Genomic DNA, 24,444 nt, shown 5'->3' on the forward strand with positions numbered 1-24,444 from the left:
ACCATGGTTCTTTTCTCTATTACAGATAAAATATTTATTTATTTCACTTTAACACAGAATATTACCTTATGTAAAAATACAATTTATATCACAATTATAGACTACGTATAAACCCCTGAATAAAACTTTGGCGACATTCACATGTCAGAATTTGAAGAAAACTTCATGATGGTACACAGTGTGATCATTGCATGTTCTTAACCAACTGTCAAATTCATTATAAAACGCAGCCGCCCAAAATTGTCCGCATGCCAGTAAACGTATTTCTTTATTTTTTTCTACAAACATATTTCCATTGTTTTAAAGGGTCATAGATACAGATTCCAACAATGCATTTGGATTATAAACCAGTTTAAGATTTGGAGCTGTCTGAACACTAACATGTTGGTTATACTATCACTGATCACCTGCGTCTCCAAAGATGTCATTCTTCGTGCGCTCCATCTCTGCAAAGTCAAACTCAGTGCCCATCACGCGCTTGTAGATGTCCTTGATGTCGTCACAGGTGGTCTCGAAGTGGGTCGTTGCATCATACGTACGGGAGATAAATATCTGCAGATATCCCAGATGCATTGAAGGGAAAGAGGGGGGGGGGGGGGGGGGAAGTCAAACCAATGATGTATACAGGCCTATGAATGAATAGGCTATAGCTAGGTTTCCATCCAATTGGTGACAGATTTTCATGCAAATATTCCCACCAGTGCCATGTTTTCACCAAATGGACGTGTAGCCGATAAAAATCAGTACACACAATGTATTTTTTCACTTAAATGTTCATGTAGCAAATAAAAATCTAAAGTTCAATGTGTTTCCACCTCTACCTAAAAAATGTTGTGTTACATAGCAAAATGTGCCTACTCCTGGTCTTGGCACCTGCACTCTAGCCAATATCTTGCAGATACTGTAGTGCGGGGTAGGCTGTGTGGGTTGGCTAGTCTACATTATAAGATTATGGATAAGAGCGAGAACATTTTTATTTGTCAAACGGCAGTCAAGCATCAATCATAATGTCACCAGAATAAGACCCTCGATATTTATTGGAAAGCAGCATCAAACTTATCACCCTGTGAAATTCATCACCATTTATAGTATTTCATCTGTAGCCTAATAAAACTGCATGGTTTCCCAAGTCGTAGTGGGAGGACCACACACCATATCGCTTGACTCCAAATTTACCTCGATATGCTAGTTTTTATATCAATATTTTCCACAAAGTCGTTACCACCGCCATTTCAGACACAAAAAGATCCCACCATGTCGAACGAACAAATTACCTGTCGGCATTTATAAAATTACACCAAAACGTCCTGTTTCCATTACGGCTATCATTATTTGTATTTTTAAATATGACTTGACTCGTATAAAAACTGGATGGAAACGTGGTTAGTGTTCAGAAAATGTTTGCGCCTCCTGTCGATTTCAAAGTGCAGCCCAACAAGAGGATTAGGAAATATGCACTCACCTGGCTGTCTTTTCCCATGTCAGTTGGTGCATACTGATCGCTGATGCTCACAAACCTGAGGAGAGAAGGTTTCAACAGGGTAAGGAAACATGAATTTGGAGCCAACAAAGTGTGTTACACCTCGGTCATGTGAAAATAATATTACAGCATTGAGTTCCAGTGATGTGAGCCCTAACATACTACAGTGCATTTGGAAAGTATTCAGACCCCCTTGACTTATTCCACATTTTGTTATGTTACAGCCTTATTCTAAAATTCATGAAAGCAGTTTTTTCCCCCTTAATCTACACACAATACCCCATAATGACATTGACAGTTTTGCTAATGCATAATTTTTTTTACTTAAATAAAACATTTACATAAATATTCAGACCCTTTACGCAGTACTTTGGCAGTGATTACAGCCTCGAGTCTTCTTGGGTATGACGCTACAAGCATGGCACACTTGTATTTCTCCCATTCTTCTTTGCAGATCCTCTCAAGCTCTGTCAGGTTGGATGGGGAGCATCGCTGCACAGCTATTTTAGGGTCTCTCAAGAGATGTTCGATCTGGTTCAAGTCCGGGCTCTGGCTGGGCCACTCAAGGACATTCAGAGACTTGTCCCGAAGCCACTCCTGCGCTGTCTTGGCTGTGTGCTTAGGGTTGTTGTCCTGTTGGAAAGTGGGGTTGTTGTCCTTAGGGTTGTTGTCTTGTTGGAAACATTCGCCCCAGTCTGAGGTCCTGAGTCCCCTAGAACAGGTTTTCATCAAGGATCTCTCTGTACTTTGCTCCGTTCATCTTTCCCTCGACCCTGACTAGTCACCCAGTCCCTGAAGAACATCCCCACAGCATGATGCTGCCACCACCATGCTTCACCGTAGGGATGATGCCAGCTTTCCTCCAGACCAAAAAGTTCAATCTTGGTTTCATCAGACCAGAGAATCTTGTTTCTCATGGTCTGGGGTGCCTTTTGGCAAACTCCAAGCGGGCTGTCATGTACCTTTTACTGAGGAGTGGCTTCCGTTTGGCCTCTCTACCATAAAGGCCTGATTGGTGGAGTGCTGCAGAGATGGCTACCCTTCTGGAAGGTTCTCCCATCTCCACAGAGGAACTCTGGAGCACTGTCAGAGTGACCATCAGGTTCTTGGTCACCTCCCTGACCAAGGCCCTTCTCTCCCGATTGCTCAGTTTGGCCGGGCGGCCACTTTAGGAAGAGTCTTGGTGGTTCCAAACTTCTCAAATTTAAGAATAATGGAGGCCACGGTGTTCCTGGGGACCTTCAATGCTGTACCTTTTTTGGTACCCTTCCCCAGATCTGTGCCTCGACATAATCCTGTCTCGGAGCTCTACGACAATTCCCTCAACCTCATGGCTTGGTTTTTGCTCTGACATGCACTGTCAACTGTGGGACCTTATATAGACAGGTGTGTGCCTTTCTAAATCATGTCCAATCAATTGAATTTACCACAGGTGGACTCCAATCAAGTTGTAGAAACATCAAGGATGAGCTCAATTTTAAGTCTCATAGCAAAGGGTCTGAATACTTAAGTAAATAAGGTACTTCTTTTTTATTTTGAATAAACTTGAAAAAATGTCTTAACCTGTTTTCGCTTTGTCATTATGGGGTATTGTGTGTAGATTGACGAGGAAATTGTTATTTAATCAATTTTAGAATAAGGCTGTAACGTAACAAAATGTGGAAAAAGGGAAGGGGTCTGAAAACTTTCCGAATGCACTGTATAGAATCAAAGGCCTACTTCTGTTCAATGGGCTCCAATAGATCCAGGGCCGGTTTGAGCTCCTTCTCTGGGTCATTGGTCTCCACTACGCTGCTGGCGATGGCAATGTACTTGCCCTGCGCTGCCACGTTGTGGGCCGAGGAGATCATACACACGTAGATGTCTAAAATGAAAACACAACAGATCAGTGACATATCATTCACTAAGCTCTACTAGGTGGTGTTCAGTAGGATAAAAACTAGCTAAATGTTTTGAAACTGAACATATGCATTTTTTCCAGGGCCCTCCCCTTTTAAAAAATTCTATGAACACGGTCAACACCATTCAAAAAGTCACAACATATTTCAGTGACAACTTAAACACAACAAGGATTTATGAAATGCTTATCTACTGCTTATGAATGTGGTATGTATGGTTCCGAATGTATTAAGTATTTATGTAGGCTAGGTATCCAGGAGTCTCACCGTGTTTCCTGTTAACCTGGATCTGAGGGATGATGATCTGGCAGGAGTTGACATCGCCGGTGTTCTTGATGGGGTGGCTCATGACACAGATGATACGGACCACTTGGCCGACCTTGCTGACTCTGTCCATGATGTAGCTGGGGTCACAGATCAGCTGCTTACAGTGGGCTATCTAGAGAGGGAAGGTGAGATGGTAGTGGTTAGGGTTATAGTAAGGGTGAAGTTTACGTTTTGGGTAAGGCATAGGGTTAGCCAACTTCCATCTGGAAACATTCAAAATCTGTTGGTTGTATACACCGCCCTAATTAAATCGCCATTAAGAACTAATATCAAACAATATTTTATATATACACATTTGACAAAATCTTACCTCTCCCTCTGACTTGACCCCCACTACCTTCCCATTCTCCATAACAATCTCCTCTATGGGCTTGTTCAGCATGTAGGTCCCACCATAGATAGCACTCAACCTAGAGGAAGAGAAATACATTCAAAGACACAGGTGAATAGTGGAGCATGGCATTGGTTCATATTATTAGTGCCGCTGAGCAGACGCTTTTACACTTATGGTGCAGTGAGTGTACACATTTTCAGTGTGAGTATGTGATCCCTGCGGGAATTAAACCTTGGGCTCATCAACCAAAAGGCTTAAGATGGACAAATGATAATGGCGGGGAGGAGGTAAACAAGTGAATCTTACCTGGCAAAGCCTTGTGGCAGCTCCCCCAGGCCGTAGAGAGGGTAGAGGTAAGGACTCTTGCCGTATCTGGCCAGAGACTCACTGTAGAGCTTAATCCTGTTGATGGTGTCGATGCAGGGCTGGTCCAGGTAGCTGAGATCAAACAAAGAGATAACACTTCGTTATAACGTTCATGAATAAGCCATCATAAATGCTTCTAAATATTTTAAATTTGACACTTGTTAAAATGTAAAGTCCCCATATTTGGGGACCCTATTAGATTTGTTTTATTCAAATCAGTCTGGTATGAGAATGGTACCCCTATCTGCAAAAGCTGGGTGTCTGCGGAAAGCTGACTATTTTGGCTATTGATTGGTGCCTACAAATCTTTCATGTGACTTAATACTCTATTTGGGCATTCACAATAAATAAAATGATAAATAGAACAGCAAGAAACATAAAAATATATATTAAAGTTGATACACAAGTAGTAAGGGAAGTGAAACAGCCTATGTGCCATCTCAACTCAAGTAGTGGTGGTGATGACGGCACAGTCTGTGTCCGAAAAGGCAACCCTATTCCCTATACAGTGCACTACTTTTTACCAGACCCCTATGGGCCCTGGTAAAAATTTGTGCACTATATATTGTGAATATGGTGCCATTTCAGATACAGCCACTTACTCATCTGTCCTGTAGAGCGCGAGGGCGTGGCCAGTGAAGTCCATCACATCCTGGCCCAGGCTGAACTTCTTGTACAGGTCACGCATTGTCGCCTTGTTGGGGTCGACACCCTCCATGGTTTTGGGATCGTTCACATCATAGTTGGCAACGAAGATCAAGAAGTTCCTGAAACGTCTCTTCTCGAAAATCCCCATCAAACCTAAGCGGGTGCAAAAAAAGTCAGTGTGACAGAAAAATAAAAACCTTTTGAATTAAGACTAAGAATGTGGTCCTGTGTGGCTCAGGTGAAAGGTTGTGGGTTCATTTGTGGCTTAAATTCCTGCACTCACTCACCTTAAGTCAATTTGGATAAAAGCTTCTGCTAAGTGGTATACACAGTGTACAAAACATTAAGGACACCTTCCTAATATTGAATTGCACCCCCCACTTTTGCCCTCAGAACAGTCTCAATTCTAACCACCTACAAAAATCCATTCTAACCACCTACAACCATGAAAGACATTGTTACTTCTGGGAAAGTTAAGCAGAGACTCTGATGAACTCTACAGGACGATTGAGTGTTTTCAACGGAGAGACAACAACGACATACGGGTGTAAATATATACATTGCAATTATTCTCGAATGAGCAGCTGTTCATGTGCAAAGGATTAGCATTTCAATGATTATAATTATCCACTGTGTGTAGTGAATCCATTCGCTCTCGCAGTCCCCACCCCTTTCCTTTGCAGTCATATCGGCTTAGCCCACTAGGGACTTTTCTATCATTGTTAGTAACCAATATCTGTTTGTTTTATGTAATTAGTTAGTTAGTAAATAAATAATTAAGCCAATTTGTATATTGCCGATTCATGATTTTAACTAGGTTTCATGCAGATATCCAAGGGTTTGCGACGTTCAGTAATGAGAACTGATGAGGCAATTAATAATCATTAATGGAAGACTAATTGATAAGATATTAAAATATCTGAAGAGTTAGTCGGGAAATTATAACTCTAACGCTAAACATTTTCCCGTGGTGCCCCGACTATATAGTTAATGTTTACATGATTAGTTTAATCACGCAATAATTAAACCTGGAGAATTGATTTGATAATATACAGTCTTCACATTTAAATATAATCCAGACAAGAGACTATTAAGCTATTTATTCACAATTATAAGTGCAGCAATGCACACACGGCAGTAGGCTATAAGCGCAAATGTTCCATTAGCAGGAAAACACAATTCTCTAAAGTGAGCACAAATGCAATTATGAATGTAATGCTTTTATTATAAAAGGTGCATTTTTATGGTGAAAATGATCTTCCCCAAACTTAAAACTCACGCGCTACGTATGTTTTCCACTTAGGCTCTACACCCTTTGTAAAGCGGATTAATGTGCTTCATTTTAAGAAGTTATTTGGCCACTTCAGTTGTGATACAAACATGAAGTGTGCGACTATGATTCGAAAAAGTCGCAAAAAGAAGCAAGTTTCTCATGCTGGGCATCATTCACAAGTGACAATATATAATTCACAAGTGATAGGCTAATATTGTCACCCATCAGACTATTCTTGATTTAATCTTGTATTTACAAATACAAAATAATATATGTGTGAAATTTGTTTTGATTTAGAATGGACCATTATCATGCACCCGTCTCAAAACAGGGTCAGTGGGAAACAATAGATGTAATCTATGCACTTAAATAGAGAATGGAGTACGTTTTTCCCGTGGCTCATTTTCATGCCAACCAAGTAGGCTATACTCCTGTTGTAAAGATAAGCACTGTGCTTAATAAACTCAGCAAAAAAAGAAACGTTCTCTCACTGTCAACTGCGTTTATTTTCAGCAAACTTAACATGTGTAAATATTTGTATGAACACGAGATTCAACAACTGAGACATAAACCAAACAAGTTCCACAGACATGTGACTAACAGAAATGGAAATAATGTGTCCCTGAACAAAGCAGGGGGTCGGAATCAAAAGTAACAGTCAGTATCTGGTGTGGCCACCAGCTGCATTAAGTACTGCAGTGCATCTCCTCCTCATGGACTGCACCAGATTTGCCAGTTCTTGCTGTGAGATGTTACCCCACTCTTCCACCAAGGCACCTGCAAGTTCCCGGGACATTTCTGGGGGGAATGGCCCTAGCCCTCAACCTCCGATCCAACAGGTCCCAGGCATGCTCAACGGGATTGAGATCCGGGCTCTTCGCTGGCCATGGCAGAACACTGACATTCCTATCTTGCAGGAAATCACGCACAGAACGAGCAGTATGGCTGGTCGCATTGTCATGCTGGAGGGTCATGTCAGGATGAGCCTGCAGGAAGGGTACCACATGAGGGAGGAGGATGTCTTCCCTGTAACGCACAGCGTTGAGATTGCCTGCAATGACAACAAGCTCAGTCCGATGATGCTGTGACACACCGCCCCAGACCTTGACGGATCCTCCACATCGATCCCCCTCCAGAGAACAGGCCTAGGTGTAACGCTCATTCCTTCGACGATAAACGCGAATCCGACCATCACCCCTGGTGAGACAAAACCACAACTCGTCAGTGAAGAGCACTTTTTGCCAGTCCTGTCTGGTCCAGCAATGGTGGGTTTGTGCCCATTGTTGCCGGTGATGTCTGGTGAGGACCTGCCTTACAACAGGCCTACAAGCTCAGTCCAGCCTCTCTCAGCCTATTGCGGACAGTCTGAGCACTGATGGAGGGATTCTGCGTTCCTGGTGTAACTCGGGCAGTTGTTGTTGCCATCCTGTACCTGACCCGCAGGTGTGATGTTCGGATGTACCGATCCTGTGCAGGTGTTGTTACACGTGGTCTCCCATTGCGAGGACGACCAGCTGTCCGTCCTGTCTCCCTGTAGCGCTGTCTTAGGCGTCTCACAGTACGGATATTGCAATTTATTGCCTTGGCCACATCTGCAGTCCTCATGCCTCCTTGCAGCATGCCTAAGGCACGTTCACGCAGATGAGCAGGGACCCTGGGCATCTTTCTTATGGTGTTTTTCAGTCAGTAGAAAGGCCTCTTTAGTGTCCTACGTTTTCATAACTGTGACCTTAATTGCCTACCGTCTGTAAGCTGTTAGTGTCTTAATGACCGTTCCACAGGTGCATGTTCATTAATTGTTATGGTTCATTGAACAAGCCTTGTGTTTAAGCCTTTTACAATGAAGATCTGTGAAGTTATTTGGATTTTTACAAATGATCTTTTAAAGAAAGGGTCCTGAAAAAGGGACGTTTCTTTTTTTGCTGAGTTTATTAGGAAAGTTGATAAATATAGAAAACTGATCCTCTTTTTAATAGAGGCTATTGCATAGCCTGTCAAATCTATTATGCAACATGAGCTCTCATTAAGTGTTTGATTAGATTTGCATTGATGTGATTAGAGGGACAATAGAGTGCTGAGTAGCCTAATTGGAGAAGCCTAATTACCATGAATAAACAGTCACATGGAATTTGACTGACTTCATGATCTTTGACCGCCGGTTTGGCGTTAATACAGCACCTCAACAGCCCTAGGAGTGACACAAATCTTTTTTTCTAAACTTGACAAAAAATGTATGCACTCACTGTACTGTATGTCGCTTTGGATAAAAGCATCTGGCATAGCCTATATTATAGAAATAGGCAAATGAAAATCCCATTGATATACTCACTGGAGGCTAGTGCCTCTGTCTCAGTAACCGGCACTTTGTAGATCGCTCCCTTCTTGTAGACATAGCTGCCCTCGATTACCTTGAAGTCCAGGTAACGGGTCACCTGAGTGATCAGCAACATTCGCACAAGCTGACCTGGGTATATAAAAAAAAAAAGAGGTAATGTTTGTTAAGGCATGCAATGGAAAACATGTCAAAACAATCCTGATGTATACCAAGACGAAACAAGCTGCTGAGGGAGAGGCCTTTGATATAATTCATAAAAAGTAGTTTACGTGGGTTGTGTTCATTAGGGCATGCGACGGATTTTTTAAATAACATTTTGTAACATTTTGGACAAGTCCAAGTAGTCCCTTTCTGTACAGTCCCCTTTCTTCTGTATCGTGGCTAATGAACACAAACCATCACTGAGGATTATATCTAGAATACCATGGGTGTATTCATTAGACGATGACCGTAGCAAACAGTTACAAAAAACATTTTGCATCAGAAGCCCTTTACTCCAAATGTAAAACGTTTTGCAACGAAAACAAAAGTTTCTATTGGACAAATGCACGTTGGTTCCTCACAGTCTCATTCCGTTTGGTTCTGTTTGGGATCCTAGTGAATTGAATAGACCCCACATTGCTTTCCTACCATTGGCCATCAGAAACTTTGGGATGAGGTCCACGCTCCAGTCCCGACCTCTTCCCATGGACTCTGGAGGTTTGCCTGGAAGACTGAAGCGCTTGTACAACTGGAGGGGGACAAGAATAAGACAAACAGAAATTATTAAACTTTGTATTATTACTTCATCAATTTCATTAATGACTTAGTTTATTTAACAATAAAACATAAAGCTGTCAGATTTTGAGTATCTGAAACTCAGCTGTGCCTCAACTATTGATATAACACTGAGATGTGAGTCATAGCATACATAATGTAGCATATTACTATCGGTGTGATAGCATCACACAGTGGGGGCTGTGGAACCTAAGGTTAATAATCTAAAACCCTTTTGACACTACTGAGCCAAGTTAAACCAATTACTGGGCTGGCCTAGTTAAGGATCCACCATAGTTGCCGGAAGGGAATATGTGTAAAGAAAATATCCCAGTGAGCTAAGTATGGTTCGGCATTATAGTATGAAAAGGGTCATATTCATCTGGTGTGCCTTTGCTTACATCTTCCAGTGGCGTGATGGACGCACTCTCTGCTCCATAGTAAGAGTTCCTGTCCATATGAAGCACCTTCTTCCCCTTCACTGACATAATGCCAGACAGAATGCATTCCTATGGAAGAAAAAGATACGTCAGATAGCTAGGTAGCTACACATAAAGATATGTAAAAAAATAAAAAAAATATTTATGTTTTAAATGTGTAAACAATTTAAACAACACAGTAAAGAAAAATGTAAGCCCAGCTAGCTAACAACACAACTAGCTACCGTAACTGATACAGTAACTACTTAGCATAGCTAATTAGCTACATTTTACTATAGGGAAAATAATTGGAAATACTGTTGTATGGGAGCTGTCCCTTGTTGCTGACTGGGGAAAGTATCACCACACTCGGATAACGCTACTGAGAAACATAGTAGACACCGATTTCCTGAGAAACAAAATCTGAAATTTGAGATCTAACAAACGAGCAAGCAAGCTAATTTAGCACTAACGTCAGTTAGCGGCTTGTTGGCCATGACATTAGCCTACAGATTAGCCTACACACCTAGGTTAGTAGCTGTGACCATTGTTGGACGGTTGTACTATATTGCTTTTGTCAGTTCTCACCGTTAGGCCGGTCCCGAGAACAATAACATCGTATTCTTCATCCATACTGAGTGTCCTTCTGTACTTTATCCCTAAATATATAATTTTTGTTAGTGAAAATGGAATGGCTGTTTGATAGTTAAGAAGTTGTTCGGCTGCACAGCGCAGGTAATGATACCCGTGAACGTACCCTTCTTTGTGGGTTGGCGGATGTTTTTGCGCATGTCTAATCGACGTTTTCTGGGATGGGTTTGTCGGTGGAAACAAGATGGCGGCTCTGGCAAGAGCGCCAACATATATACTCGAATAGATGTCAGCAGTATCCCTCATCGAGCATTTTGTTCACAACCTGCACGTATTTCATGCATCATGAAGACCAGGAGGATGTTTTATAGTAGGGATTGAATAAACTAGGACCGTTATTAAAGTCAGCAAGATGTGCGAGAGCTATGCTCGCTCGCTGCTGCGTGTGTCGGTGGCGCAGATCTGCCAAGCGCTGGGCTGGGATGCAGTGCAGCTCACAGCCTGCGACCTGCTCTCCGATGTTCTTCACAGATATATCCAGCAGTTAGCCAGGGGTTGTCATCGATACTCGGAGCTATGTAAGTACTGTATTTCAGACATGTCCACTGTAAATTAAATTAATCTGTCTAGGTATTGGGTCGCGTTGTTTATTCCATGCTCTGTGATTAGCGCCTTCTCCAATCAAGGCCTAGTGCTAAGGTTGTCAGAGACTGTACAGTAAAGTTAGCCTAGCTCTTAGTCATGTAAACAATGTAAACAATGACTAGGTTGGTTTGCAAAAGTCATTTCCCAAACATTAAATGTATTTAATGTTTAGCTAACTACAGTCGTTATATACATTTAGTCGCTTATGACCATGTTTGTTTCTCAATTTGAAACGGGTCATACTGTGGTGTGTGTGCTAACTAGCTTGCTCAGATGTCAACATGGGGGAGTGTTCTAACATACTGTAGTTCCAATGAAAACAGTGTGGCATCTTGTTTAGAAATGGGCTTTAAAAAATACTAGGTAACGTTAGCTGTAAATGCCACTTTCTTTCCTGGGTTGAATTTAATCAATGATTTTCTGAAGGCATAATTGATGGTCTAAAAAATTACTTCTGTCTGGTTTTTGAAAATCTCTTACGTCATGCAATGGTGTAAAAGACTTCACTCAGTTAGTTTGTTATAGTGTATACTATAGACGGGTTGGTTGTTTAGCAACAACCGACGCATGCACAACTATGGGGCAAAACAGACAGTGTTGGCTTAGATTGTTGACAACATGTCAACTTTATTTCGTCTCCAATATTTATTGAAAACATAAGTAAATTTGCACAATGTCATGAGCACTTGTCTCTCAAATATGTACTTACAGCTGTTGGTTTTCTAGCTTGCTAATTTGAGCTATATTGCATAGGCGTGACTTCAGTCAAAACACCTCAAAACAAAACATGGTATCAAGAACAAGATAAAACTAACTGAAACAAGCCACCTACGATCCCCCACATAGAAGCTTCTAGTCATTGTTGCCAAATATCTGGCCATCCAGAATCACAATAACACAGACTTCTGCCCCATTGAAGTGTGCGTATCGTTTCTTAAGTTATCAGCTAACCCATCTATAGTACATGCATCATATATGCATGCATAGAAGGAGAAGGAAACATAAAGGTTTGATCACGTCTCATGCATGCACTTTTCCTCTCGTCCTAGATGGGCGAACAGACCCAGTACTGGAGGACGTGGGCCAGGCCTTCAGACTGCTGGGTGTGAGCCTGTCCGAGCTGGAGGACTATGTCCATAACCTGGAGCCTGTGGGGTTCTCCCAGCAGACACCTCTCTTCCCCCTCAGCAAAAATAACATGCTGCAGTTCCCTCAGCCTGGAGTGGGGGTACGGGGGGATGCCGAGGAGAGGAGGGAATACATTCCAGATTATATGCCACCCTTGGTCTCTTTGCAAGAAGGTGAGGACTTTAACAATATTAATTGTGTGTCTGAGGGAACTGTGTGTGTGAGACAAGGGCTGTGGCGGTCATGAAATTTCGTCAGCCGGTTATTGTCATGTAAATGACTGCCGGCCTCACGGTAATTGACCGTTAATTAACATAAGGACATTAACATCTCCAGGTCTCCACACATACAAGCCGCTGATGCACGCCTTTGGAACATCTACATTTAAAGTCTAATAAATTAGTTTAATATACATCATCACAATAAATACATTATTTATTTTAGGCAGGTCTAAAGAATCATGATATGAAGAAAATGTATTTCAGAAGAACAGAATGTATGTTATATGCTTAGCCTATTTCACTACACGTATCAACCACTGTTTGAGGAGCATGCAGCCTCTTGCTGTGCGACAGGTTATATTCCGCCAAAACTCTGTAATGCCATAGACTCGCCAACAGTGTTCCTGCAGCTACCCAGTGCTTAATTTGGGAAACCAAGTGAAATCTGTTCTGGAACATCGATAGCAATGTTTTCACAATGAAACATATTGCATTAAACTGTTGACAGCCCCTCTCTCTGCGCACACTCGAGAAAGGAATGAAGGAGAGAGAGGCGGAGATGGAAGCCAAAGGTAATGTCAGCCTATTAATTATGAAAATTTAAAAAAATGCCTTTATTACTAGGCTATTCAAAATCAAATACAAATGCACTATAATTGTAGGCTAACTGTAAGCCGCCCTGCACAATCAATGAGCCAACAGCATCACCTAGGCCTATAGGTTTTCTCTTAGACTCATGGATAGAAAGTTTGGAGCGTAGCATAAGGTAACCAGCCCATCCAGTATGCATAATACAGTCCAGTACTATAATTAGTTTAATTTTGGAGTATAGGCTAGACCAATTATGTATCAAAGACCTCTTAAATAATTTTTTATTTAAAAATAAATTAATTCTGCCATGCGTATTAGGCTATAAAGGCACAATTATTATTTTAATTCTGTATTTTTTTTCAGGCTTGGGCTCACATAGGCCTATGCATAAGCTCTAATACAGTGCCTTTAGAAAGTATTCACACACGTTAACTTTTTCCACATTTTGTTTGTAAAAATAGTCTGAATTTAAAATGGATTAAATTGACTTTTTTTTCCCGCTGGCCTACACACAATACCCCATAATGTCAAAGTGGAAATATGTTTTTCGGAATGTTTATAAATGTTTAAAAGCCGGGGCGGCAGGTAGCATAGTGGTTAGAGCGTTGAACTAGTGACCGAAAGGTTGCAAGATCGAATCCCCGAGCTGACAAGGTAAAAATATGTCGTTCTGCCCCTGAACAAGGCAGTTAACCCACTGTTCCTAGGCCGTCATTGAAAATATGTTCTGAACTGACTTGCCTAGTTAAATAAAGGTAATATAAAAATTAAGCTGCCAAATCAATTAACTCTAGTCAAACTGCTCGAGAGTGAGATCGCCTCGTTATCCAATACTAGTAAGGTGTGAATGCTGTTAAGGTAATCGGGTGGGATAGTTTCAAATAAGAAAGTTGTTGCAGTGCATTGTGGTTAATGAGAGAACATCTAGACACTAATGTGATACAAAATCCCAATGTTGATACAAGATTGAATAGGCCTACCCATTTAGAAATATTACTTTGCATAATGGGGATAATCTAAACCAAAGGGAGATAAAATTTCCAGAGATCTAAATGGCACTCACACAGAGCATATACAGTGTCTTCAGAAAGTATTCACAACCCTTGACTTCTTCCACATTTTGTTGTGCCTGAATTTAAAATGGATTAAATTCTGATTTTGTGTCACAGGCCTAGACACAATACCCCATAATGTTAAAGTGAAATTATGTTTTTTGATATTTTTACAAATTAATAAAAAAAATGTTATGGCAAGCCTAAATAAATTCAGGAGTAAACATTTGCTTAACAAGTCACGTAAGTTGCATGGACTCAATCGGTGTGCAATAATAGTGTTTAACATGATTTTTGAATGACTACCTCATCTCTGTACCCCACTCATACAATTATCTGTAAGATCTGTCAGTCTAGCATTTCAAACACAGATTCAACCACAAAGACCAGGGGCAAAGAAAAGAAGGGCACTTATTGGTAGATCGGTTAAAAAAAATAAAAAAAAGCTGAATATCCCTTTGAACATGGTGGAGTTATTAATTACACTTTGGATGGTTTAGCAAAACACCCAGTCACTACAAAAATACAGGCGTCCTTCCTAACTCAGTTACCACTCAGGGATTTCACCATGGGGCCAATGGTGACAGTTTCAGAGTTTATTGACTGTGATAGGAGAAAACTGAGGATGGATCAACAACATTGTCGTAACACCTTAATACTAACCTAATTGACAGAGTGAAAAGAAGTACAGAATAATAATATTCAATTTGACAGAGCTTGAAGAATTTTGAAAAGAATAATGGGCAGATATTGTTCAATCCAATTGTGCAAAGCCCATAGAGACTTGCCCAGAAAGACTCACAACTGTAATCACTGCCAAAGGTGATTCCTTAATAACGTGTGGACTCAGGGGTATTTCAGTATTCATTTTAAATACATTTACAAAAGTTTCTAAAAACAGGTTTTCACTTTGTCATAATGGGGTATAGGGTGTAAATTCAGGCTGTAACACAACACAATTTGGAATGTCAAGGGGTATGAATACTTTCTGAAGGCACTGTATGCTTATGGGTGTTTTGATTTAATCTTAGAAAGCACTGTCCATTTAGTTGTGTTTGGCTTTGAAACAACATCCACAACGACCATGTTTTCCACTCAGTTTCAACCTGTTGTTCGAACTTCTTTCTTCAAATTGATCAGTGAGGTCAGTTTTAAAAGCATGATACTGTTCTGATGAGTGATTGATGGGATTTTCGAATGCATTTGCATTGATGTCAGAGTGGTTAGAGGGACAATAGAGCACTGAGTACCCGGCCATTAGCACCTGACAGTTGTTAACGAGTTGTGTACTGAATGCATGTCCAGAGTGCCTAAGAGGAGATTACCGTGACCGTTTGACTGCGGTTATGACTCATCACTGCTGGAGTAGCGGTAATATGTTCACCGCAACAGCCCTACGTGAGACACGTGTGCGTGCTTTTGTGTGTTAATGGGGTTACGATGGACAGATAATCAGTGCTTTTTTTTTTTCTTTGTCCTTTAATACAATACTAATCAGAGGGCGAGATTGATTGAATGGCAGTGATGAACCTTTGACTTTCTCTCTCACTCTCCCTCTGCTTCTCTTTGCTGTGTCTCATCCTCTCTCCCTCTCTCTCTTCTCCCATCTATAGAAGAGGAGGAGGAAGAAGCCCTGGCGGACATGGGCACCTCTGCCGAGGCCATGCAGGTCCCGCTGGACGATACAGACGAGGACATGGATGACGACGAGGTGGTGAACGATGAGAACCACCCTGTGAAGAGACACCTAGACAGCCCCGACGCCGCCATGGGTATGATGCCCACCTCCAAGAGGCCTCGCATGCACCCCGGCTTCAGCCCCGACTGGAGCATGGAGCCCAGGGAGCCCCTCACCTCCCTCAACCCTCAGCGTGTCCCTCCAGGCATGATGGCCTCCCATTCCCACGACAGCATGGGTTCAATGTCTCTGTCTCCAGAGACACCTGGGCCTCCGACATTGTTCAGACCCCAGCCGGTGACCCCAGGGAGACACTCTGATCATAAGTCTCATGGCGGTCAAGGCCGCAAAGGGCCCAAAGGCTCATCCCCTGGTAGGCCACGGACTAAGTCCCCAAAGGGGGTCAATGCTGGTGGGGCTATGTCAGGCAGCCCCATCCGCTCGCCCAAATCTTCCAAGGAGCGGAAAAAGTCCCCGGGCCGGACCAAGAGCCCTAAAAGTCCCAAGAGCCCCAAGATGGGTTCTGGAGTCAAGTCTGGTTCTCACTCCCAGGGAAAAGCAGAGGCTCAGGCCCTGGCCCTACAGAGACTTCCCCTGTCGGCCCTCAGCGAGAGGATGGGGAAGGAAAACATCCACGTGCGGCAAAGCCTGGAGGACCGCGAGCTGGCGGGTTTCGTCTCTGATAAACTCTGCGAACCTGGCGGCGACAACGCTGATATTGACGATTCTATCGACGCTGTGATTGCTAGGGCATGCGCTGAGCGAGAGCCTGACCCGTTTGCCTTCTCATCAGGCTCCGAGTCAGAGAGTGATGGCTTCTCCTCTCCACGGAGGCTTACTATCATGGAGCCAGGCGGAACGCCTAAGCTCTCACTGGGTGCCAACAGCCTGGGTAAAGACACTTCTACACCGCTTCACGTCAACGCAGGCGGTGGCCCCGGGAACTGGACCATGGACGACTCCATCAACGAGGTCCTACGTAAAGTAAACCAGGGAGGTCCCAATGCGGGACACCCCCAAGGCGAGTCATACCTGTCCTCCGCATCCGCCTCGCCCCCGACCCCTGAGCCCCTCCTCAAGATGTACGAGGAGAAGAACAAGCTTGTCTCCTCGGCTGACATCAAGAAGAAACTCAAGAAGGAGCTGAAGACAAAGATGAAGAAGAAGGAGAAAGGAGAGAAGCCAAAAGATAAAGAGAGGGATAAGGATAAGGGGAAGATGAAAGAGAAGAACAAGGATAAGAACAGGGATAAGAGCAAAGATTCTTTCTCCAAGGAGGCCAAGATGCCATGGAAGGACTTCGGTAACAAGGACGATGACCTCAGGGAACACTTCCTGGGTCAGAGGTCAGGGTTCGGCGGACCAGAGGGCTCCGTGATCAAGATCAAGTCGCGAGATGGAGGGGATGGCAGTGGCAGGAAGGAGAAGGACAAACACAAAGACAAAAAAAAGGACAAGGAGAAGAGCAAGAAGGGCAAAGACAAGCGGGACAAGGGTAAGGACCGGCAGAAGATATCCTCCCTCACCCCGTTCGGTTTGGGTGACATGCCTGCCCTGTTCAGCCCATCGACGTGTCTCCGCATCCCCTCCATGCTGCCTCCTCTTCCGCCTATCCTCCAGGAAAAGGATGTGAAGAGCAAAGAGAAGGACAAGAAGAAAGACAAGAAGGAGAAGAAGAAGAAGAAAGATAAAGACAAGGAGAAGGAAAAGGAGAGGGAAAAATCCAAGGAGAAGGAGAGGGAGAAAGAGGAGAAGAGGAAAGAGAAGGAGAAAGACAAGGAAAAACGGGAGAAGGAGAAAGAGAAGGAAAAAGAGAGGATTAGGCTCGAAAAGGTAAGTTGTGTTTTTCCAGTATTGATTTATAGTGTAGCGTTTATAACAGTGACTAACTGGTTGCTCTCCTTTCTTCCCTCTGTCACAGGTGAGGGTGGAGACTCCAGTGGCTGTCCCATCACCAGTCATCCCCAGGCTTACCCTAAGGGTTGGGGCTGGCCAGGACAAAATGTATGTTTCTCAATTCAATTAAACTTTCTGTCCATTTATATGTCCCTTCATTTAACTTACAGAGCATTCGGAAAGTATTCAGACCCCTTCACTTTTTCCACATTTTGTTACATTACATCTGTATTCTAAAATTGATTAAATAAGAGATACCTTATTTACGTAAGTATTCAGACCCTTTGCTATGAGACTCGAAATTGAGTTCAGGTGCATCCTGTTTCCATTGATCATCCTTGAGATGTTTCTACAACTTGGAGTCGAGCTGTGGTAAGTTCAATTGATTGGACATGATTTGGAAAGGCACACACCTGTCTATACAAGGTCCCAACGTTGACAGTGCATGTCAGAGCAAAAACCAAGCCATGAGATCGAAGGAATTGTCTGTAGAGCTCCGAGACAGGATTGTGTTGAGGCACAGATCTGGGGAAGGGTACCAAAAAATGTCTGCAACATTGAAGCTCCCCAAGAACACAGTGGCCTCCATCATTCTTAATTGGAAGAAGTTTGGAACCACCAAGACACTTCCTAGAGCCGGCCAAACTGAACAATCGGGGGAGAAGGGTCTTGGTCAGGGAGGTGACCAAGAACCCGATGGTCACTTTGACAGAGCTCCAGAGTTCCTCTGTGGAGATGGGAGAACCTTCCAGAAGGACAACCATCTCTGCAGCACTCTACCAATCAGGCCTTTATGGTGGCGTGACCAGACTGAAGCTACTCCTCAGTAAAAGGCACATGACAGCCCACTTGGAGTTTGCTTCTCTGGCCATGAGAAGCAAGATTCTCTGGTCTGAGGAAACCAAGATTGAAGTCGTTAGCCTGAATGCCAAGTGTCACGCCAGGAGGAAACCTGGCACCGCTCATCACCTGGCCAATACCATCCCTACGGTGAAGCGTGGTGGCAGCATCATGCTGTTGGGATGTTTTTCAGCAGCAGGGACACAGGGTGATTAGTCAGGTTTGAGGGAAAGATAAACAGAGCAAAGTACAGAGAGATCCTTCATGAAAACCTGCTCCAGAGCACTCAGGACCTCCGACTGGTGTGAAGGTTCACCTTCCAACAGGACAATGACCCTAAGCCAAGACAACGCAGGAGTGGCTTCGGGACAAATCTCTGAATGTCCTTGAGTGTCCCAGCCAGAGGAGGGACTTGAATACGATAGAACATCTCTGGAGAGACCTGAAAATATCTGTGCAGCAACGCTCCCCATCCAACCTGACAGAGCTTGAGAGGATCTGCCAAGAAGAATGGGAGAAACTCCCCAAATACAGGTGTGCCAAGTTTGTAGCGTAATACCCAAGAAGACTTGAGACTGTAATCGCTGCCAAAGGTGCTTCAACAAAGTACTGAGTAAAGGGTCTGAATACTTATGTAAATGTGATATTTTTTTTTTTTATATATACATTTGCAAACATTTCCCCCCCAAAAAACTGTTTTTGCTTTGTCATTATGGGCTATTGTGTGCTGATTGATGAGGGGGGGGGGAAACAATTTAATCAATTTTAGAATAAGGCTGTAACGTACTTTTACGAATGCACTCTAATTTGTCCACATCTACAGTTACATCAAACACATACAACACACAGACACATATGAAACCATACATAGAAATACTGTACCGAACAAATTCTGTTGGCTCTGTGTAGCAAGGCAGTTGTATTGTTGATCCGCATGCAGTAATGTGTCATAGGCTCTGGTTTGACCCCCCCCCCCCCCCCCTCCTCCTCTGTTTCTCTTTATATCCATCTCCAGAGTTATCAGTAAGGTGGTTCCCAATTCCGAGCCACCGCTGCCGCCACCCAAGATGCCAGCACCCAAGATCACCGCCACTAAATCAGGACCTGGCAGTCGCCTTCAGCCCCCACCACCTCCACCCCTATTGTCCCCAGTTGTACCCTCGTTGCTCTCCCCCGCCTCCATTCTGTCCTCCAGCAAACTGCCTGTACGCAGTGTGATCACTGAAACTGTCAGGACGTACGTGGTGAGTCCCAGTCAGAGCCTCTACCTCAACCATATAGACAATTATGTATCTGTCATGCCTATCCTCTATCTCAGGGGTTCTCAAACATTTTGGGGTCGGGGACCCCTTTTGTGATAGCAAATTCATCAGGGAATAGCCTACAAGGAGTTTTACTATGATGTCTGTAGTGCATGGCTGGACTAGTGTTGTCACGACACCAGAATTTTGACTTTGATACCAGGGTTAGTATGACAATACTCAACACAAGGCATATTAGCCAAAGTCACAGAATGGCCCTTGAACCAGACAGAGAAATTCAGCTATTGCTCTGTTCAGTTGCTGGGCATCTTTTGAGTTCAACATCATTACATTTGACATTTTTTAAGTCAAATTTTTCAGAGACAGACATGTATGCTTTAATGAATAAATTATACAATCAATGTGACTTTGGTAAAAAACTATCTAACTACATAACAAAAGAATGGCAATTTATTTGAATGGTAAATCTCTATTGATGAACTGGATGTAGCTTAGGCAGAGTCCCAATACAGGTGAATACATATTCAATAGGAGTGTGTGTTGCATTAGAGTTAGTGAGCATGTTTTGGATGATATCACGGGGCTAAAGATTACAGACAATCTGTTTATCTTCCATTTGGGACTTATATTATTGTACTGATCATCAACATTTGCATAGAAGTAGCTTATTTTAACCAGTAATGACTCATTCACAAGGCAAGAGGGGGGCGGTGGTCGGAGCCCTACTCACACACAGTCAGTTCGCTGAGGCAATAGGTCATCTTTGGGTGAGACACGTGAGAGAGAACGATTTTAAGTGAATTAATAAAGTTGGTGGCAATCAGCTTTAAAATCAGTATATTTTTCGCGTTATAGTTTGCATATTATCACAAACATAGTACTAGGGTAGTGAATTGATGTTAGCTTCAGCTGTAAGCTAGCAAGGAAAGTTAGCCTGCACAGATACAGACTTGATGAGTGAGACACATTTGACAGAATTACCGAAATATCTCTTCTTTTTTACCTAACCGCTTTTCATGTTCTAATATCAAAAAAGTACAGAAGTTTTGGTATACCGTGCAACACTAGGCTGGATGTGTGATGTTGAGTCAATTGGAGGTGTAACTGTGGATGTATTTCAAGGCCTACCTTCAAACTCAGTGCCTCGTTTCTTGACATCATGGGAAAATCAAAAGAAATCAGCCAAGACCTCAGAAAAAAAATTGTAGACCTCCACAAGTCTGGTTTATCCTTGGGAGAAATTTCCAAATGCCTGAAGGTACCACGTTCATCTGTACAAACAATAGTACGCAAGTATAAACAACATGGGACCACGCAGCCGTCATACCGCTCAGGAAGGAGACGTGTTCTGTCTCCTTGGTGCGAAAAGTGCAAATCAATCCCAGAACAACAGCAAAGGACCTTGTGAAGATGCTGGTGGAACAGGTACAAAAGTATCTATATCCACAGTAAAACAAGTCCTATATTGACAGAACCTGAAAGGCCGCTCAGCAAGGAAGAAGCCACTGCTCCAAAACCGCCATAAAAAAGCCTGACTACGGTTTGCGACTGCACATGGGGACAAAGATCGTACTTTTTGGAGAATTGTCCTCTGGTCTGATGAAACAAAAATAGAACTGTTTGGCCATAATGACCATCATTATGTTTGGAGGAAAAAGGGGGAGGCTTGCAAGCCGAAGAACACCATCCCAACCGTGAAGCACGGGGGTGGCAGAATCATGTTGTGGGGGTGCTTTGCTGCAGGAGGGACTGGTACGCTTCACAAAATAGATGGCATCATGAGGAGGGAAAAATTATGTGGATATATTAAAGCAACATCTCAAGACATCAGCCAGGAAGTTAAAGCTTGGTCGCAAATGGGTCTTCCAAATGGACAATGACCCCAAGCATACTTCCAAAGTTGTGGCAAAATGGCTTAAGGACAACAAAGTCAAGGTATTGGAGTGGCCATCACAAAGCCCTGACCTCAATCCTATAGGAAATGTGTGGGCAGAACTGAAAAGGCGTGTGTGTGTGAGCAAGGAGGCCTACAAACCAGACTCAGTTACACCAGCTCTGTCAGGAGGAATGGGCCAAAATTCCCCCAACGTATTATGGGAAGCTTGTGGAAGGCTACCCAAAATGTTTGACCCAAGTTAAACAATTTTATAGGCAATGCTACCAAATACCAATTGAGCGTATGTAAACTTCTGACCTACTGGGAATGTGATGAAAGAAATAAAAGCTGAAATAAATAATTCTCTCTACTATTATTCTGACATTTCACATTCTTAAAATAAAGTGGTGATCCTAACTGGCCTAAGACAGGGAATTTTTACTTGGATGAAATGTCAGGAATTGTGAAAAACTGAGTTTAAATGTATTTGGCTAAGGTGTATGTAAACTTCCGACTTCAACTGTATATTCTCATTTTAATCCTGAGTGTTTTGTTGCTTACACTTTCTCTCTGTAGATTCGTGATGAGTTGGGGAACCAGATCTGGATCTGTCCTGGTTGCAACAAGCCTGATGACGGCAGTCCCATGATCGGCTGTGATGACTGCGATGACTGGTACCATTGGTAGGAAAGGCTTTGCTTCATCCATTCATTTATCTACTGTGGTTCAGTCCAGCTGATATGACTAGTTATTGCTGTAGAAGGATAGTGAGGAACATGTACTAGGATACTAGTTGTTGAACCGAGAAAATATACTTATGCTGCACTGTGGAAAGCTGATATCCACTTTTACTTTTATGTCACTCCAACTTCCCTCCTTTTTTCACTCACTCACTGATTCCATCCTTCTCTTCTCAGGCCATGTGTTGGGATGGTCTCGGCCCCTCCCGAGGACCAGCAGTGGTTCTGTGTGAAGTGTGCCGGCAAGAAGAAGGACAAAAAACACAAGAAGCGGAAGCACAAAGTGCATTGAGACTATGCAAAACAAAGCACACTTTGGACTTTTCATTAGCTGGACTGACTGCTTCTTCAAGCCATACTGGAACACTCTTGGCACTGGCTGTAAAAAAAAAAAAAGGAAACAAAGAAATTAAAAACATGACAGATAAGACATTCACACATCCTGATGATTTTAGTGAATGACAAGACTCTTTAACCAGCACATATCCAACCTCAGCTTTTAAGGCTACGTCCTAGTTCTGTACCCTTCTCCCAAAGTGTGCATGTGGCTTGCACACTAAAAGCATTGGGTTGATGTAAGCATTGGCTGGAGAGAGTTTCCACCATTGTTTAAATCTAGAGAATTAGGACACAGTCTTTGTTGTGAGAGCCCTTGGCCCAGCGTTCAGTAGGTGTGATGTCGTCACAGAGATCATGCCTTTCCATCATCGTGGTTACAAACCGATCACTGTTGAGTTCAATGTTGTCAAAGATAGCATTGGCATGGTATGGAGAAAAATCTACATTCATCCATCTTCATATTATTCTTGTTGTTTTGTTAGTATTTCTATAGCCTGGTCCGTTCGTTATCTGTTTGTGCTGTCTTGCCAACTCCTATGGCCTTTGGCTTGAGTTGGAGATGGCAAGACAACACAAACTTATCTTGGAACAAGGCTAGTATTTCCACAAAAAGTTCAATAACATCGAACTGAATGACAGATTCAGATCCCCCCGGTTTTCTGCAGTATCATTTAAATATGTCATGTATATAAAGGTAACTGCATTTGTGTGTATTATAAAATGCGTAAATACCAACTTCCAACCAAGCCCAAGTGCATTCTGTTCTTAGGAGTCTTCTGACTTGTTAAATCCATTTCCAAATTATTGGTTTTTAATGATTTTCTGTATATTTTTTTAATTACATTTACATTTTAATTTTTTTCTCCTTATGAATTGTCCCCCAATCAGAGTTATACTGTAGCTGTGCTCATTGTACACGTATCTCATTTTGCTGATATTTACAATATTAAAGACTAACCGTCTCATTGACATCCAATTTTTTTTCAAAAGAATGCACTCATTTGTACTTAACTTCTCTGTACGCAACTTTACTTTGATATAATTTGAGGGCATACGCACTTCTTTCTTCCTTCATGCATTTACATTGATTGTTCTGTGCAATTTTGAACCTTTCCCTATACATTTTTTCCCCCTTTGTTTTGATGCATTTAATGAATGAAAATACAGTGGAAATATTTTAACAAAACAGTGAATTTGAATTTGTTAAATTAATCAGAAAATGTTTTGATGAAGAAGTAGTATGTCATTTTTGCCTTTGGATTTCTGTCTGAGGAGCAGGGAGTCATACTGCTCAAAACATATCCGTGTCACCAGCTGGAGGTGAATCACTAGCCGTCTCAGCTGTAGCACCCAAGAAGAGCCTAGTGCAGTGTGTTCAAGTAAATGTTTCTGCTCCCTTGCCAACTCCTTATGCATGTCCAAATACCATAAGGAGTTGGCAAGAGAGCAGAAATGGACTGGCACCCAAAAGTCTAGTGTATAGTCTAATAGAATGTTCAAGTACTAAAACCTAGTGTAGAATGTTCAAGTAGGCCTAAAGCCTAGTGCAGAATGTTCGAGTAGGCCTAAAGCCTAGTGTAGAATGTTCAAGTAGGCCTAAAGCCTAGTGTAGAATGTTTGAGTAGGCCTAAAGCCTAGTGTAGAATGTTCGAGTAGGCCTAAAGCCTAGTGTAGAATGTTCAAGTAGGCCTAAAGCCTAGTGTAGAATGTTCGAGTAGGCCTAAAGCCTAGTGTAGAATGTTCGAGTAG

General features: G+C 42.6%; 2 protein-coding genes across 2 annotated transcripts; one reads left to right on the plus strand and one right to left on the minus strand.

Moving 5' to 3' along the window:
* Positions 1-11: 11 nt before the first annotated feature.
* Positions 12-10,599, minus strand: LOC120054178 (rab GDP dissociation inhibitor beta-like). The gene is made up of 11 exons (XM_039001622.1): positions 10,425-10,599; positions 9,819-9,926; positions 9,292-9,391; positions 8,656-8,790; positions 5,008-5,206; positions 4,346-4,477; positions 4,016-4,115; positions 3,646-3,817; positions 3,200-3,344; positions 1,463-1,517; positions 12-552 (listed from the first exon to the last, which is right to left on the minus strand). The coding sequence occupies exons 1-11, from the start codon at positions 10,467-10,469 to the stop codon at positions 397-399; spliced, it is 1,347 nt and encodes a 448-aa protein (XP_038857550.1). The 5' UTR covers positions 10,470-10,599; the 3' UTR covers positions 12-396.
* Positions 10,600-10,657: 58 nt separating this feature from the next.
* Positions 10,658-23,671, plus strand: LOC120054179 (transcription initiation factor TFIID subunit 3-like). The gene is made up of 7 exons (XM_039001623.1): positions 10,658-11,005; positions 12,122-12,373; positions 15,678-17,575; positions 17,664-17,746; positions 19,494-19,722; positions 22,193-22,299; positions 22,534-23,671. The coding sequence occupies exons 1-7, from the start codon at positions 10,840-10,842 to the stop codon at positions 22,646-22,648; spliced, it is 2,850 nt and encodes a 949-aa protein (XP_038857551.1). The 5' UTR covers positions 10,658-10,839; the 3' UTR covers positions 22,649-23,671.
* The last annotated feature ends 773 nt before the right edge of the window (positions 23,672-24,444 follow it).

The sequence above is a fragment of the Salvelinus namaycush genome, chromosome 9, assembly GCF_016432855.1.
Source record: "Salvelinus namaycush isolate Seneca chromosome 9, SaNama_1.0, whole genome shotgun sequence".
Taxonomy (NCBI): domain Eukaryota; kingdom Metazoa; phylum Chordata; class Actinopteri; order Salmoniformes; family Salmonidae; genus Salvelinus; species Salvelinus namaycush.

Excerpts from the sequence above, each read along its gene's own strand:
- LOC120054178 (XM_039001622.1), bottom strand. The coding sequence starts at position 10,469 with ATGGATGAAGAATACGATGTTATTGTTCTCGGGACCGGCCTAACG. Across the intron at positions 9,392-9,818 it reads CCATCACGCCACTGGAAGAT|TTGTACAAGCGCTTCAGTCT; the intron begins GTAAGCAAAGGC and ends GTCCCCCTCCAG. Across the intron at positions 553-1,462 it reads ACATGGGAAAAGACAGCCAG|ATATTTATCTCCCGTACGTA; the intron begins GTGAGTGCATAT and ends GGATATCTGCAG.
- LOC120054179 (XM_039001623.1), top strand. The coding sequence starts at position 10,840 with ATGTGCGAGAGCTATGCTCGCTCGCTGCTGCGTGTGTCGGTGGCGCAG. Across the intron at positions 17,576-17,663 it reads AGAGGATTAGGCTCGAAAAG|GTGAGGGTGGAGACTCCAGT; the intron begins GTAAGTTGTGTT and ends CCTCTGTCACAG. Across the intron at positions 19,723-22,192 it reads AAACTGTCAGGACGTACGTG|ATTCGTGATGAGTTGGGGAA; the intron begins GTGAGTCCCAGT and ends TTCTCTCTGTAG.